We start from the raw sequence: 16,153 nt of genomic DNA on the forward strand, positions 1-16,153 counted from the left end.
GAAGAGAAAAAAAACCCCAACCAAACCAAATCTGAGAGGAAAAAAACTGGGGAGAGTGCCTGCTTTGAATTAGTGTAATTATTTTTCTGTGTTGTGTTTTTTCAAGGTCCAAGTCCCCCTGTAGTGCTTTGTCTTACCCTAGAAGATCATATACCCACTGCAAGCCACAATCAGGTTCTTTGTGCCCTGTCAGGCTCTGTGAAACTCTGTCAGGCTCTGTTTGGCTCTATTGGGCCCTGTCAGACTCTGCCAAGCTCTGTCGGGCTTTTTCATGTCCTCTTGGACTCTATTGGGGTCTTCCAGGTGCTTTCAGGCTTTGTCAGGTGCTTTCAGGATTGGTTGGGCTCTGTCAGGCCCTGTCAGGCTCTGTCATGCTTTGTTGGGCCCTGTCGGACTCTGTCATGCCCTGTCGGGCTTTGTCAGGCTTTGTTGGGCCCTGTTGGGGTCTGTCAGGCTTTGTCAGGCCTTGTTGAGCTCTCTTGAGCTCTATCAGGCACTGTTGGGCCCTGTCAGGCTCTGTCGGGTTTTTTCAAGCTCTGTCAGGCTCCATGGGGCTTTGTGGGGCTTTCTGAAGCTTTGTCAGGCCCTGTTGTGCTTTGTCAGGCTCTCTCGGTCTTTATTGGGCTTTGTTGGGCTCTGTTGGGGGTCTGTTGGGCTTTGTCCAGCCCTGTCGGGCTCTGTTGGCCTCTGTCAGCCTCTGTCGGTCTTGTTTGAGCTTTGTTGGTCTCTGCTGGGCTTTGTCGGGCTCTGTCGGGCTTTAACGGGCTTTGTCGGGCTTTATTGGCCTTGGTCAAGCCCTGTCGGGCATTGTCAGACTTTTTTTGGGCTCTGTAAGGCTTTATAGGTCTTTGTCAGGCTTTATTGGGCTCTGTTGGGTTTTGTCAGGCTCTGTCGGGCTTTGTTGGTCTTTATTGGTCTCTGTCTGGCTCTGTCGGGCTGTGTCAGTCTCTGTCAGTCTCTTTCAAGGTTTGTTGGGCTGTGTTGCGCTTTGCCGAAAGAGACCGAAAGGGATTGACAGGGCCTGACAAAGACCGACAAAGCCCAATAAAGCCCGACAAAGACCTGTAGAGCCCAACAGAGCCCAGAAAAATCTGACAAAGCCCAATAGAGCCTGAAAGAGCATGACAGGGCCTGGCAAAGCCCAACAGAGCTGAAGAAAGCCCAATGAAGCCTGAAAGAGACCAACAGGGCCTGACAGAGCCCGACAGAGCCTGACAGAGCCAGACAAAGTCTGATAGAGCCAGACAGAGCCTGACAAAGCCCAATAAAGGCCGACAGAGACTGACAAAGCCCAGCAGAGCCCGACAAAGCCGAACAGCGACTGACAGGGCCCAACAGAGCCCAACAGAGCTTGAAAAAAACCCAACAGAGCCCAACAAATCCTAACAAAGCCCAACAGAGCCTGACAAAGAGTGACACAGTCTGACAGGGCTGGACAGAGCCCGATAAAACCCCATAGTGCCTGACAGGGCCCAAAAAAGCCCAAGAGGATTCAACAGAGCCTGACAGGGCTCGACAGAGCCCGATAGAGCCTGAGAGAGCCTGACAACACCTGACAAAGCCTGGCAGAGCCTGTACAAAGCCTCAAACCCCGACAGGGCCCAACAAAGCCAACAGAGCCTGACACAGCCTGGCAGAGCCCGACATAGCTTGACAGAGCCTGACAAGGCTTGACAGATCCTGACTAAGCCCAACAGGACCCGACAGAGCTGGACAGTGCTCGACAGAGCCTGATAGAGCCCAACAAATACCGAGAGAGTCTGACAAGGCTTGACAGAGCCCAGCAGGGCCCGACAGAGCTCAACAGGTCCTTTCAATGCCTGACAGGGCCTGACAGAGTCCAACAGAGACCACAGAGCCCAACAGGACCTGACAGAGCATGAAAAAGCCTGAAAGAGCCTGACAGGGTCTGACAGAATCAAATAGGGGCCGGAGATCTTTTGCCAGTTCCTCGGAGATGAGGCTGGCCTCATCTCGCTTCATCTCGCTCATCTCCTGCTCCTTCTGGATGATTTCTCATACCACAGCACTGCCCTTTGAGTGACATTTCTTCCTCCTCATGTCCAGTCTCCACCTTCTAATCTAGAACTGTGTGGCAGTGTTTGTCTGTTCTGCTGTAGAAAGGAGGATCCTGAAAACCACTGACCTGTCAGCCTCTTACCTGTGCCTGGGAAGATGATGGAACAGATCCTCCTAGAAGCTGTGCTAATGCACAAGGAGGACAGGGAGGTGATTTGAGACAGCCAGCATGGCTTCAACCAAGGGCAAGTCCTGCCTGACTAACCCAGTGGCCTTCTATGATGGAGTAACTACATCAGTGGACAAAAGAAGGGCTATGGATGTCATCTATCTGGACTTCTGTAAAGCCTTTGACATGGTCTCTCACAACATCCCTATCTTTAATTTGGAGAGGTATGGATTTGATGGCTGGGCTGTTCTGTGGGTGAGGAACTGGCTCAATGGTCGCACCCAGAGAGTGGTGGTCAATGGCACAATGTCTGGATGGCCACTGGTGACAAGTGATGTCCCTCAGGGGTCCATACTGGGATCAGTACTGTTTAATATCTTCATCAATGACATAGTGGGATCAAGTGCAGCCTCAGCAAGTTTGTGGATGTCACCAAACTGAGCAGTGTTCCTCATATGCCTGAGGGACAGATGCCATCAAGAAGGACCAGGATAAGCACGAGAAGTGGACCCATGTGAATCCCAGGAAAGACATGGATGTGTTAGAGAGAGGCCAGAGCAGGGTGACCGAGATGATCAGAGGGATGGAACAGCTCTGCTGGGAGGACAGGCTGGGAGAGTTGGTGCAGTTCAGCCTGGAGAAGAGAAGGCTCCGGGGGGACCTTATTGCCACCTTTGTGTACTTAAAAGAAGACAATAAGAATGATGGGGACAGACTTCTGAGCAGGACATATTGTGATAGGACAAGGGGTCATGGTTTTGAACTAGAAGGGGAGAGTTAAAGGCCAGACATGAGGAAGACATTTTTTTACAATGGAGAAGATGAAATAACAGCACCAATTGCCCAGAGAGGTGGTGGATGCCCCATCCCTGGAGACATCCCAGGCCAGGCTGGATGGGACTCTGAGCAGCCTGAGCTGGCTGAAGATGTCCCTGCTCATAGCAGGGGGTTGGACTAGATGGCCTTTCAAGCTCCATTGCAACACTCTCTATGATTCTATGATTCCTTCTTCCAAGGAAAGCTCCACCACCTGGGAAATGACCCTTCAAGCAGAGAATCACAGGATCATAGAATCATAGAATCATTTGAGTTGGAAGAGACCATTCAGATCATGGAGTCCAACCATAACCTAACTCTAGAACTAAACTATGTCCCTAAGAACTTCATCTATATATCTTTTAGACACCTCCAGGAGTGGTGACTCAATCACTTCCCTGGGCAGCCTGTTCCACTGCTTCACAAACTTTTCCATGAAGAAATGTTTCCTAATATCAATTCTGCACATTTTCTGGCACAAGCTGAGGCCGTTTCCTCTCATCCTATCAGTTGCTACTCAGGAGAAGAGCAATACCCTCCATGCTACAACCTCTTTTCAGACAGTTGTAGAGAGCGAGAAGATCTCCCCTCAGTCTCCTTTTCTCCAGGCTAAACACCCCCTTGTCCCTCAGCTGCTCTTTAGAAGTCTTGTGCTCCAGACCCTCAACAGCCTTGTTCCCCTCCTCTTCACTCGCTCCAGCACCTCAAGGTCTTTGCAATAGTGAGGAACCCAAAACTGAACTGAGGATTTGAGTTGTGGCCTCACCAGCATCAAGTACAAGGGGACGATAACTGCCCTGTTTCTGTCCACTACTCTATTCTTGGTACAAGCCAGGAGGCCATTGACCTTTTTGGCCGCCTGGGCACACACTGGCTCATGTTCAGCTGCTGTCAATCAACACCCCCAGATTTTACATCTCTGCTTCTGCCTCTTTGTTTTCTTCTTCCTCTGTCTATTCTGATGTGAAAGAGCTCTCCATGGAAAGGATTCATGGAATCCTACAATAATGCAGGTTGGAAGAGACCCCTGAACACCATCTCTGTCCCACTGACCTTTATGGCACCCCAAAGAATAGCTGATGGCATTTGTGCTCCCTCATGTCGCACTGACCCTCCCCTGGTACATCTTTCTTCCGTTCCCTTGGGTTCTGTCATTGGTCACCAGTGAGAAGAGATCAATAACTTCTCTTCTTTCTCCCCTTGTGAGGAAGCTGTAGCCACCATGAGGTCTCTTTGAGTCTTTTCTTCAGCTCTGATGCTCAGAAACCCCTTGGTTTGCTTTCTGAAGCAGAAAGGAGAAGCCATGAGCTCCAGGCAATGGGAAGGGGGATCCTGTCCCTCACACACGGCTCAGGGCTCTTCCTGGGACCGTGGGATGTGGGTGTGCAAGGCCCAGGGAAGGACAACACTGGGACAACAACGTCCAGCTTCCCCATGGGGCTGCAAGGAGGCACCGAGGCCCCAGTGCCATGAGGACAACATGTCTTCTCCTGGGCCTCAGTGGCAGAGACAACTGCCCTGGCCAAGGGGACACAGACCTGGGTTCTGTGGGTCCCTTCCAGCCTTACAGCGCCCTTTCCCATCTCCACCACAGGCTGTTCCACACGGTCCTACCCCTGCCCCTCTTTCCCTGCAGGCTGCAGACACCCATCTCGCTTCCCCACCTGCTCTCACCCCAGCATTTCTGCACCTTCACTGCTGTGTCTGCACCCTCACTGGCTGCTCTTTGGCACACACACCATGGGCTGATCCAGCTCCCTCTGGGTCACCTCTTGCACCACAGCACTGCCCTTCCAGTGACATTTCTTACTCCTCATATCCATTCCTCACCTTCCAAGTAGACTTCTTTTTTCTCTTTCCTGCTTCTTCCCACTATCAAGAAAAGCTCGACCATCTCATAAACTTCCCTTCATGCAGGGAACCCAACCTGTTAGGCTTCTTGTGGTCTTTTACCTGACCAGAGAGAAGTCACCTCGCCATGATCTTCTAAATCCCATGAGTGCTGCTGGCCTTTCAGCTTCTCTGACAGACACGACCATGTCCCTGCCGATGTCCCGTCATGTTCTCAGGTGGGATGGACATGACAACCCGTCTCTCTTCCTGGGTAAGACCTGTGGGCCCTTGGGCAGACGTTCTTTCCCAGCCATGTCCCTGCTGCTGGGCTGTCACCTCCAGACACAGAACTGACCCCACTGTCCCCTTCACAGCCAAAGTCTTTCCACTCAATTATGAGTTTCGGAGACTCAACTGACATCATAATCCCACACCCATTCATCCCTCCCTTATGGGCTGAAACCTGACTACATACAACTATGCTTGTTTTATCCAATTGATCAAATCTATTTCCTGCTAAAGATCTGAGAGGAGAAGCATTCTTGACAGGAATGTGAAATGTTGAAACCTTTTCTATGTCCTCTCCTACCTCTTTTACTTTTTATTGTTTTCCTTCTTCCTGGTTACTCATGTTGAATTCGCTACCTGAAGTGCAAAGCCAATCCCACACCCAGAGATGAGGTCTTGTTTATTCCAGAGTTGTGCAAGTCTGGATGCTGGAATGAAACCAGCACAACAGATAGAGAAGGAACATCTATTATATACAAATCTTATCCCTACATTCAGACCCTCCCGGCAGTCCTAAAGAGCCAAGTACTTACACATTGGCATATTGGTTACATTATCATTTTACCACTACACATGCTTGTTGAGAGAGGGTCCCGGGCTGAGCCTGGGGCTCCCATCCTGGGGATGTGTGTTTTAGTATTATCATGAGCGTAAAAGGAGCAAAGTTCAGCTAAAGGACACTTTATGTAACAGTCTTGAGACAGTTGTTAAAACAAGACTCAGCTAATTGTGCAGGCTCCAGAGTGTCTGCGCTGCAAGGACAGTATTCTTTGCAGGTTCTGATTAGGTGTTTTAAATGTCACTTTTATCTTTGTTAGCGGAGCAGACTGACCAAAACTCAGAGGATTTACATATTTTAGTTTAGCGATTGCAGGCAGAATTCATTCTTTTAACTGGTAAGGACTACATCTTCTGTCTTCAAACACCTCTCCAAGGTAAAGATTCATTGAACCATAGAATAACTCAGGTGTGAAGAGAGCCCTGAACATCATCTTGTCTCCCTCTCCTGCTCAAGGCGGGGTGCACCAGGTGAGGTTGTTCTAGGCCTCTGCCCAGCTTTGCATCCTCCACAAAGGAGCTGAATATGTGCTCCATGACATAATGAAGAGGCAGAATAAAGCCATTGGACAGTGTTGGCCCAAGTACTCATCACTGATGGATGCCACAAGAAACTGGCTGAACACAGGGCTTTGTACCACTGATGATATTTGGTTTTGGTCATGCTGCCAACTCCCCACCCATCACAACATCCACATCTGCATCCCAGATCTCACCAATCTGCTCTAAGGCACCACAGGAGACCATGTCTGGGGCCTTGCAAAACTGCATGTACTCAACATGCCTTTCTTTCCCCTGCCCATTTGGGTTCAGCAATTCCTTCCTTGTCCTTCAACTGCCTGGAGATGCCTGCAGGAGAATGTGGCCTGTCACCCTCCCAGGGACAGACATAAGCTGAGCATCCTATCATTCTCCCAGTTCTCCTTCCTGCCATTCCTGAAGATGGGTTTGACATCTGCCTTTCTGAGGGACCTCTGAACCTCTCTGATCACTCTGGCACTTTTGAGACCACAGTCCAGAATTTCCCACAGGGAAAGAGGGGCAGGTGTAGGACTGTGTAGAACAGCATGTGATGGGGATGGCAAAGGTGATGGAGCAAACAGGGACGCTTGCAATGAGCCTGTCCAAGGGAGCTGAGATGAATCTAACTGGGCCAATGGGGTTTGTCCCTGGAGTAACATGCAGAAATACCAGGATTCTGTCAGGTGTCCACGTCTGAGCTGGCCTCATGGACTCTTAAAATACATTGAGATATTCAGGGATAGACAATTTCCCTTTTATGCACGGAGGCAGGAGTCACAGTGTCCCTCTGGCCTCCTGTTCCTATTCCAAAAGAATGGGAGGCACCTCGGCCCCGTGGTGTGTTGTCACGTTCTTTACTGATCTTTGATGTCCCTCGTCATTAGGAGTGGACATTGGTTCAAGGAAGCACATCCCAGTGCTGCTTTCTGGTGGTTTCCTATGGGATATTAGTCCCAACATGATGTGACCTCAATAAACTCTCTGTCTCAATGGCCTTCATGGAACCCCAAGGAATAGCTGATGGTGTTTGTGCTGTCTTGTGTTCATGTCAACTCACGTACACGATATGCGTGCTCACATCTCATCTGTGCAATGTGAACATGAACCTCTGACCTACTCATTCAGTGTAATTCCATGGAGGGACAAAGACCTCTGAGCTGGGGTGAGAGGCCAGAGCTGGAAATGGTGGTTGTGAGGGGCCAGTCCAGGTGATTGACCTGGGGCTCCTTCCATGGGGTGTCCAGTGCACTGGGGCACAGCCCAGACCATGCTCTGCTGGTCCTGCAGGTCTCTGGCAGGAGCCTGGCTGTGAGAGGGCACTGCTGTGTGCCAGCCCGGCACACACACGCTGTTCAGCTGTACACTGGTGGTTTAATCTGTGACCATTTTCTTGCTCATATGTTTGAGAGAGGGTTTGGAAGAAGAGCCAAACCATCATGCCCTGCCCATATGAGATCACCTTTCTATCTGGAAAGGCTGTTCTGGGGTCGGCTCTGTCACAGCAGTGCCCATTGCCTGTCCCTGCCTGCACTCACAGGACTGACACACAGCAGGACGGTGACAAAGCTGCCAGAGCACTCAGGCCTTGCACCAACACCAGGGATGAGAAGGAGAGTGTGGAGTGGAACCAGAACAGCTCTAGATGACCAAGTGCTGCTGCTCCCTGGCAGGGCTGCCAGGATGGACTCTTCCCTTCCATCCATCACAGGAACCATCTCTGAAGCTCTAAAAAGGCCTTGCAGGAAGGATATAGTTAAAAACATGTCACTAAAGAGCCCTTTATTTTCTTTAAAGACAAGGAGAGCACTGCTTCTCATTTAAACAACCAGTGGCTATAAAAGAAAAGCAGACAGAGAATTAGGAAAGCGGACGACAACATTATCACAATAAAAACCCTACTAACAACAACAGACAATCCAGATGACAGGCTGGGTCTATAGTTACTTTGAAACAACTATGCAGAAGCAGATGAGCAGTTTATTGATTCAGAAAACCATCCAGTCTTCAGTTTCCTCAGGGCATCCTTGAGCTGCTGGTTCCTCATGCTGTAGATGAGGGGGTTCACTGCTGGAGGCACCACTGAGTACAGAACAGACACCACCAGATCCAGGGATGGGGAGGAAATGGAGGAGGGCTTCAGGTAGGCAAACATGCCAGTGCTGATGAACAGGGAGACCACGGCCAGGTGAGGGAGGCAGGTGGAAAAGGCTTTGTGCCGTCCCTGCTCAAAGGGGATCCTCAGCACGGCCCTGAAGATCTGCACATAGGACACCACAATGAACACAAAACACATAAAAGCTAAACAGGCACTGACCACAAGAAGCCCAAGTTCCCTGAGGTAGGAGTGTGAGCAGGAGAGTCTGAGGATCTGGGGGATTTCACAGAAGAACTGGCCCAGGGCATTGCCCTTGCACAGGGGCAGTGAAAATGTATTGGCCGTGTGCAGCAGAGAGTAGAGAAACCCAGTGGCCCAGGCAGCTGCTGCCATGTGGACACAAGCTCTGCTGCCCAGGAGGGTCCCGTAGTGCAGGGGTTTGCAGATGGCAACGTAGCGGTCATAGGACATGATGGTGAGAAGAAAATACTCAGTTGAAATGGAAAAGAAAAACAAAAAGAGCTGAGCAGCACATCCCAAAAAGGAGATGGCCCTGGTGTCCCAGAGGGAATTGGCCATGGACTTGGGGAGAGTGGTGGAGATGCAGCCCAGGTCGAGGAGGGCGAGGTTGAGCAGGAAGAAGTACATGGGGGTGTGCAGGTGCTGGTCCCAGGCTATGGTGGTGATGATGAGGCCGTTGCCCAGGAGGGCAGCCAGGTAGATGCCCAGCAAGAGCCAGAAGTGCAAGAGCTGCAGCTCCCGTGTGTCTGTGAACGGCAGGAGGAGGAACTGGGTGATGGAGCTGCTGTTGGACATTTGCTGCCTGTGGGCATGAGGACCTGTGCAAGGAGGAAAAGTCAGTGACAAGTTAGGGGAGACCTCTCTGAGGAAAATAAACATGCTGTTTCTCATGGAAAACACCCTCCCTGATGGAGGGATATTTCAGCTCATTCTCTCTTTCTACCAAGTGAGAAAAAACTGTTCATCACAGCCTAAAAGACAGCTTGGGCATCTGGTTTCCATGAACACATCTTTGGGGCAAGACGCCTTGAGTTTGTGTCAGAACAAGAAGTGACCCAAACTCCCACCCCAACCCCAGAGAGCAAGAGCACCAGGGACAGGTGGAGAAACAGGGAAGAACACTGTGGTGTTCCTGAGAAATAAGGCAAGGACAGAAAGGCAGACAGGCATGCTGTGGAACCTTCTCCTGACCTGGCTGTGCTGCTGCCACTCACATAATGACACTGTAGAGCAAGTACTTTTAGCACCTTTTTTGTGTACCATGTTCCAGGAACCCTTCACCTGGAGGTCCAGCTGCTGAGGTGGAGACTCGTGACCTGGACCCCATGGCTTTGGGAGGGTCTGCTGGGGAGGAGAGGAGACCAGGGGTTGCACTGGGAGATGTGTCTGTGCTGCGGGGGATGGCAGGGGGGTGCCATCTCAAGCATTTCAGGTTGTAGCTCCCTCTCCCTGTCCATGTCTGTGCTGCCTGCAGCTGTGTGTCTGTCCCTGGGTGTGCTCCCTGTCAGTATCGCAGACCCCATCCCACCCGCTGTGTGCTCAGCTCTGTCCTGCTCACACCTCCTGGCACTGCACAGGGGCAGCTCTGTGTGTGCAGGGGCTCAGGAGCAGCTCAGACACGTCCTGACGAGAACTGGGGTCTCAGTGTCTTCTCCAAAGAGAGAAATAAATCCCCATCTCCCACTGCACACCCGAACGAGCAAGAGTGGAAAACTGAAAGCACAGATTCCTTCCCTTGCAGCTGTTGCTGTATCAATGTCATTGTTCAGAAGGACCCTCTGCCATGTCTGTGGGGGGATCTGGAGCTCTGAGCAGCCCTGACCCACACAACCCCCTTCAACCCCACAAGCTCCCTGCCTGCCCTGCCGGGGGTCGCTCCTTCCACCCACAGCTGCTGCCATGGGATCTCCTGGACAGGCTGAGCGCTGACCCTGGCAGGCGGCAGAGTCCCTGCCCGGCACAGCCCTGGGGTGCAGGGACCCTGCTCTGCAGGACAGCCCTGGGCACCCCTGGGTGCTCACCTGGCTTCACAGCTGTTCAACATGGCCTGACAAGAGCCCCGTCCTTACAGATCCCACAAGCTGTGCCTGTGCCAGTTTTAGGAGATGCCTCCAGGAGCTACAGCTGCACTGCCCTGCACCAGAGACTTACCACGGCAAGGGCTGCAAAGGTTTCTCCTCCAGTGAGCTCTCAGTCATCCTCCCAGTCCTGACCACCTTTAATCTCTCTCTGCCTTGCTCGTGTCCTGAGATCCCCAGGCAGAGCCCTCAGCCCTGCTGCGTGTGCAGAGGAGCTGCTCCTGGGCAGAGCTCTCTCTCTGCAGCGCTGCCACTGCCATGAGCTCCCTGTGTCCCAGGAGCCCAGCCCAGCTCAGCAGCACAGGAGCAGCCCAAGGTGCTTTAATGACCCCTCTGGTGGGTTTGGTGCTGAGTCCATGAACCTCAGACTCTGAGGGGACGATGAAGAAACTTCTCAGGAAGTCAAACTCAGATGCAAACTCCAAAGTTTCCTGTAATATTAATGGGTCCCACTGAGGGACACAACTGAAGAACTGACTGCAGAGGTTGGTTAGAGCAGAAAACTGGAGGCAGTGATGACAGGTCAGGAAAAGCAATGTAAAGGTGTCTCTGATGCTGCATAAACCTGGATGTGTTTCATTAACCAAAGGACTAAGCCCTGACCCCCAACCCTGGGGAGTCAGATCCTGTTCCTCCCACATTGCCCAGGGCCCTTCCTGGGGCAGTGTGATGTGGCGCTGTGCAAGGCCAAGGGCAGGACTATGGACCCACACCTCCCAGGTTCCTGGCTGGGGACAAGGCGGGTTTTGCAGCTCATTGACAACATCTTCCTGACACAGGTGACTTAGGACTCAGTGAGGTGAGGTGCCCTGTGGGACTTCACACTTACAAACCGCAAAGAGTTGGTCAGGGATGGAACAGTTGGGGATGGGAAAGTAGAGTTGAGGCTCCTGGAAGATGATAACAAGGCAAAGAGCAGGATTTCAGGAGAGCAAGCTTTGGCCTGCTGAGGGACCTACTTGGATCCTATGGGATATGACCTTGGTGTCTGCAGTGCTTTTCTCTCCCATCTCCTCCCTCCTCTCTCCCACCTGCTGTTGTGCAGCATTTTTTACCCTTTCTCAAATACAATATCCCAGAGGTGCTACCAGCATCACTGAGTGGCTCAGATTTAGCAAGGAGTGGGTCCATCTTGGAGCAGCTGAAATCAGCTCTGTCTGACATTGGTCAAACTCCTGTTGTCTTCTCAGAGTGGTGACAACTGTAGCACAGCCACACTCACCCCCAGTTCCAAGACTTTGCCATGTAAACCCAGTACAGGGTGACAACGTGTTGGGTGTTACTAACTACTTGATCATGGAGAAGAAATGGAAGAGATATTCTGTTAGTAACCTGAGGAAGTCACCAGTCAATGAGCAGGTTCCTATGGAGAACTGTAATTGCCCTGACATTCACTGGCCAGGAAAAGCTGCAGGTGCCAACAGTCCAGAGGATCCTGGGCCAACATCTTAACATGTCTGCCTGGTGGGCCAACAAGGGTGATGTTCACCTGAATCTGGAACTGGGAAACAAGGAAGAGCTGGTGAGGGATGTGAACATCAGTGTCCACCTTGGCTGTTGTGAGCAGGACACAGAGGGGGCCCAGGCACCAGAGGGGAGGGAGGAAGGCCAGCAGCACAGCACAGGCTGGTGGGCTCCAGAGGAGAAGACTTTCACATACTGGGGGATGGTGGGCAAAGTGGTGACATGGAAGTAGGTCTGAAGGGTGAAGGAGCTCAGGAAATCTGATAATCCTTACAGGACAGGCTGCTCCAAGCACAAGAATGATCTCTCCAAGTACCCATGAACAGAAGCATTTATCTTGTGAGGCTGCTCCTCTGAACTGATGGAGCTCCAGGGCAAAAAGGCAGCACACAGGAGGTGGGAGCGGGGGAAGCTGCAAAGGAGGAATTTAGAAACCTTGTCCATGGATGTGGGGATGATGCCAAAGCTGCCCTGGACTTGGTACCTGCACGGGATGGGCAGCAAGATGAGCTGACAGAGCTTAACTTGCAGTAAGAGAATAGACAGGGTGAACATGGGCCTGCTGCTGAACTTCATAAGAGTAGAATCAGACTGGACTGAGGTTCGTCATGGCTTCTTTGCTTCCATCTTCACCAGCAAGGTCTCCTGGGACTTGGTTCCTGAAGGCAGGAGTCTGGAGAACACCCAGCAGTGGATGGGGCTCAAGTCAGGGGTGACCTGAGCAAACTCAGACACCATTACAGACCAGGAGATGGGTCACTTGACCAGCTCCTGAACACAACTATCGCTGTGCTGTGGCACCTGAGATTCCCAGAAACACCCACCTCTTGGTCCAGAGGAGTGTGACTCCTATTGAGGTGTCCTGGTCTGTCTCCTCATTCACATGGTGACTTAGGTACCCACTTTTCTGACATATTCAGTCTTTATCAGGAGATGCAACACATCAGTATGGACTGGAGGCTGCTGATGCCACGTGTTCTGGAAAGGGAGGGAAGGGCGAGCAGGGAAGGAAATAGAAGAAATTTGGCTTAACTGCTATATATTGTGGAAATGCTCCCTTTTTGGCTGTTCCTGAAATCTCTCTAATCATCCACACTGGACTTGAAGCCTTTAGGAAAACGATGCACAGAGCCTTGGCCTTTAAGAGCATTTTCGATGTCAATGACCCCTCTGCTGCCATGATCCTGAACTGCAGATACTGAAAGAATGAACGAACGTCTAATGAAGTGAAAGGCAAAAGCAAACCCCAAGTTTCTGCCATGTGAGCTGAGCCCTTGATGCTTGTTCATCACCAGAATGGCTGAGCCCTGACCCCTGGGACCTGGTAGATTTTTCTCCAATGTTTTTCAAGGCTTTTTCTGTGGTCAGTGTGAGTGTTTCGTGTTTTGGTTGTGGGTTTTATGTCAAGTGCTGTTGCTTTAACTGCAAGTCTCTGGTTTTCTGTGGAGTTGGAAATGCCTGTGCGTTCCTCACAACTCATCCAGCTTCTTTCATACACCTGGCAATGGTCACCAGTCACCTCAATGTCCCAGTCCCAGACTCGCTTGAATCCTCTGTTTGGATCCATACCCCAACACTCCAGGAGGCTCATGGATCCACCAGGTTCATGGATGATTCCTGAGGTCCATCCAAGTGTGGGCAGTGTAACAGAGGAGCAGAGCAGGGTCAGCTCATGGGCCATGACTGAGCACAGCCACCCCAGCAGCAGCCGTTCCCCATCTCCCAGGCACAGCCATGCCCAGAGGATGGAAATATCACTTTCATACATGATTAGCCCAAGAGAGGCCTTTCTTCCTTCCATATTCCCAGCAAAATCTTCCTCCTATTCCTCCTCCACCTGCAGACATCAACTGCTTTCCATTTCTGGGCTCAGACATGGCTGGAAGGGTTCACTGAAGCCATCAGCCATCTCATTGCTTCTCCCTGACATGCCCTGACCCTCTCCCACACCTACAATGGCCAATGGTTCTTCCTGGTGCTTATTATAAACTTCCTCGCTCTCTCCAGAGTTCACGGTGAGCTTTCTTGTCCATAACAGCCCTTTATGACCATGTCTTACTAAATGTTTGTGTTTGTGTGATCATTTGTGCAGAAAGGGCAGTCACAGGACAGCACCCAATATGTCAAAACTGATGCCGAGTGAAATGCCGTAAAGCCCTGATGAGTTCCCCCTGTGTCTGTGTCTCTCCTGGAAGGAGTCTGACCTGAGAAGGGGATCCAGCTCCTGCCACTCTCTGCAGAGGCACATGAGCAGTTTCCATCACCTGGGGACACAAAGGGTGACGTTTGCCACACCACCCTTCATCTGAACCACTTAGATGTGTGCTTGTGGATGAGGTATGGAGCCTTATAGTGCAAATATCTATTTAATTGTCATTGCCATAGGGGCTGCCACAGATGCAGTGTACTATTTTACAGATATTTAAATATAAGCATATACGACTGACATTCCTAAACATATTACACAAACACTTGAAGGATTATTCATGCCTTTAACATGATTATCCTCAGAAGGCCACCAGCTTTGCATCTCAGGAAATGGGATGCCAGGTTCAAGGGCAGGATGTTTTGGGCTCTGTGCTGGGATCTGGAACTGAAACGTGCTCCCATCTCCCAACCCCCTGCCCTCCCCAGTGAGGGTGTGAGACATTCTGCCAGCGAGGGCTGAACTCACAGCCATGACCAGTATCTTATGTCCAACTGCAGCCAATGGTGTCCTGCCAGCTCAGGATTGGAGCTTCCATTGCTGGAGGTGTTTAAAAGATGTGGAGATGTGGCACTTTAGGACATGGTTTAGTGGTGGACTGGGCAGTGTTTGATTTACGGTTGGAGTCCATGTTCTTAAGGGTCTTTTCCAGCCTAAATGATTCTATGATGCTATGATTCTATGATTTTGGTTAAAACCATTTCAGTTCCATCACCTCCAGCTTCCCTCAGAGGCTGCTGTTGTGTGGCACAACTGTCCTGGCTCTCCAGGCAGGTTGGGCACTGGTTTGGTGCCTGCATTGGCAGTTTTCCCCTTCCTGGGGTAAAAGGCTGTTGAGCAGAGACAGTTGCAGAGATTTGGGTCACAGGGGTTTGCAGCAAACCTGTCAAACTATGAGCAGGATGAGCTTTGGAGACAAGGGACAACAGAGACGGTCTAAAAGATGTTTTTGATCAGTGGTACTATCACTAATAACAGTAACAGAGAATTCGTTATTCTTGCTTATGCTAATGGACTAAAGCTCTTTAATATCCTTTCCAACAGTCATCCTCACTTCTCATAACATATACTACATCTCAGTAGTTATCCTCTTGCATGAAGTTCTTAGAACAGTGCTTTCTCTCACTTCTATATTTTTTATCATTGAAAGAATACACCTCTTGGACAGAATTTCTCCCAAATCATCCCTTTTCCATACATTTTCTCCTTTCTTTTTCTGATGTGAGGCAGAGGTGGCATAGGGGAGTTGTTTCCTTTTTAGCCAAAGAAAAACAAGGAACAGATCCCAGGTCAGTGCAAAGGTACACAGGAAGCTAGAATCTTTATATGTGTGCACTGACACACACTGTCACCTGAATTTCCAGTCTCTGCAGTCCCAATAGTGCAGCAGAGTCTGGAGTTCTGAGCTCCCTTCATCTGCCCTGTGTGACATGTGTAAAATGGAACTACCCCAGTCCAAAGGCTGGTTTTGATTCTCTTCACAGCCTGAAGCACCACATGGGTCAGGAGACAAGCCAGGATACCCAACAAGGACTCACATACCTCACATACTCACGCAGATTTTAGGTGTTCCTTGGCATCCCAGCAGACATGTCACGCTGGTATCTGTGTGCAAGGAGCTGGTCAAGTGCCTCATTTCAATTTTTATAATGATGGATTTGTGTCTGGCTGATGTGCAGATTCTGTACATGGATGCTGACACCTCTTGAACAACCTGCTATGAAAGGGTTAACAACATGGGCTGTTCTTTCTGGAGAGGCATTAGGACAGCAAAAAATGAGATCTTGGCTCAGGGCAAAAGAAAAAGGATGGAAAAGGTGTGGTCAGGACTGTTTGCGGGCACTTGTAAAGCAGCTCTGCACCTCATGTGAATTACATCTGTGGTCTGGGAGAACCTGAGAGTTCTCCCTAATTTGAAAACATGAAGGGGAAGGAAGGACAGTGTCATTCAGGCTGGATGGGACCTTGGGAGGTGTCTTGACCAACCTTCTGCTCACAGCAGGGTCAGACCAGATTACTCAGGGCTTTATCCAAACACATCTTGGTCACTTTCTGGGACAGAGTGAGTGCACACTCCTGGGAAA

The 16,153-nt window shown here is 50.7% G+C and overlaps 1 protein-coding gene across 1 annotated transcript; it reads right to left on the bottom strand.

Annotated features, from left to right (window-relative positions):
- Nucleotides 1-8,159: 8,159 nt before the first annotated feature.
- On the bottom strand, nt 8,160-9,116 carry LOC309452759 (olfactory receptor 14A16-like; the record flags this gene model as incomplete). Its single annotated transcript, XM_082077419.1, has 1 exon — nt 8,160-9,116. The coding sequence occupies one exon, from the start codon at nt 9,114-9,116 to the stop codon at nt 8,160-8,162; it is 957 nt and encodes a 318-aa protein (XP_081933545.1).
- Between the last annotated feature and the right edge of the window lie 7,037 nt (nt 9,117-16,153).

This window comes from Streptopelia decaocto, assembly GCF_964273445.1.
Source record: "Streptopelia decaocto genome assembly, contig: HAP1_SCAFFOLD_129, whole genome shotgun sequence".
Taxonomy (NCBI): Eukaryota; Metazoa; Chordata; class Aves; order Columbiformes; family Columbidae; genus Streptopelia; species Streptopelia decaocto.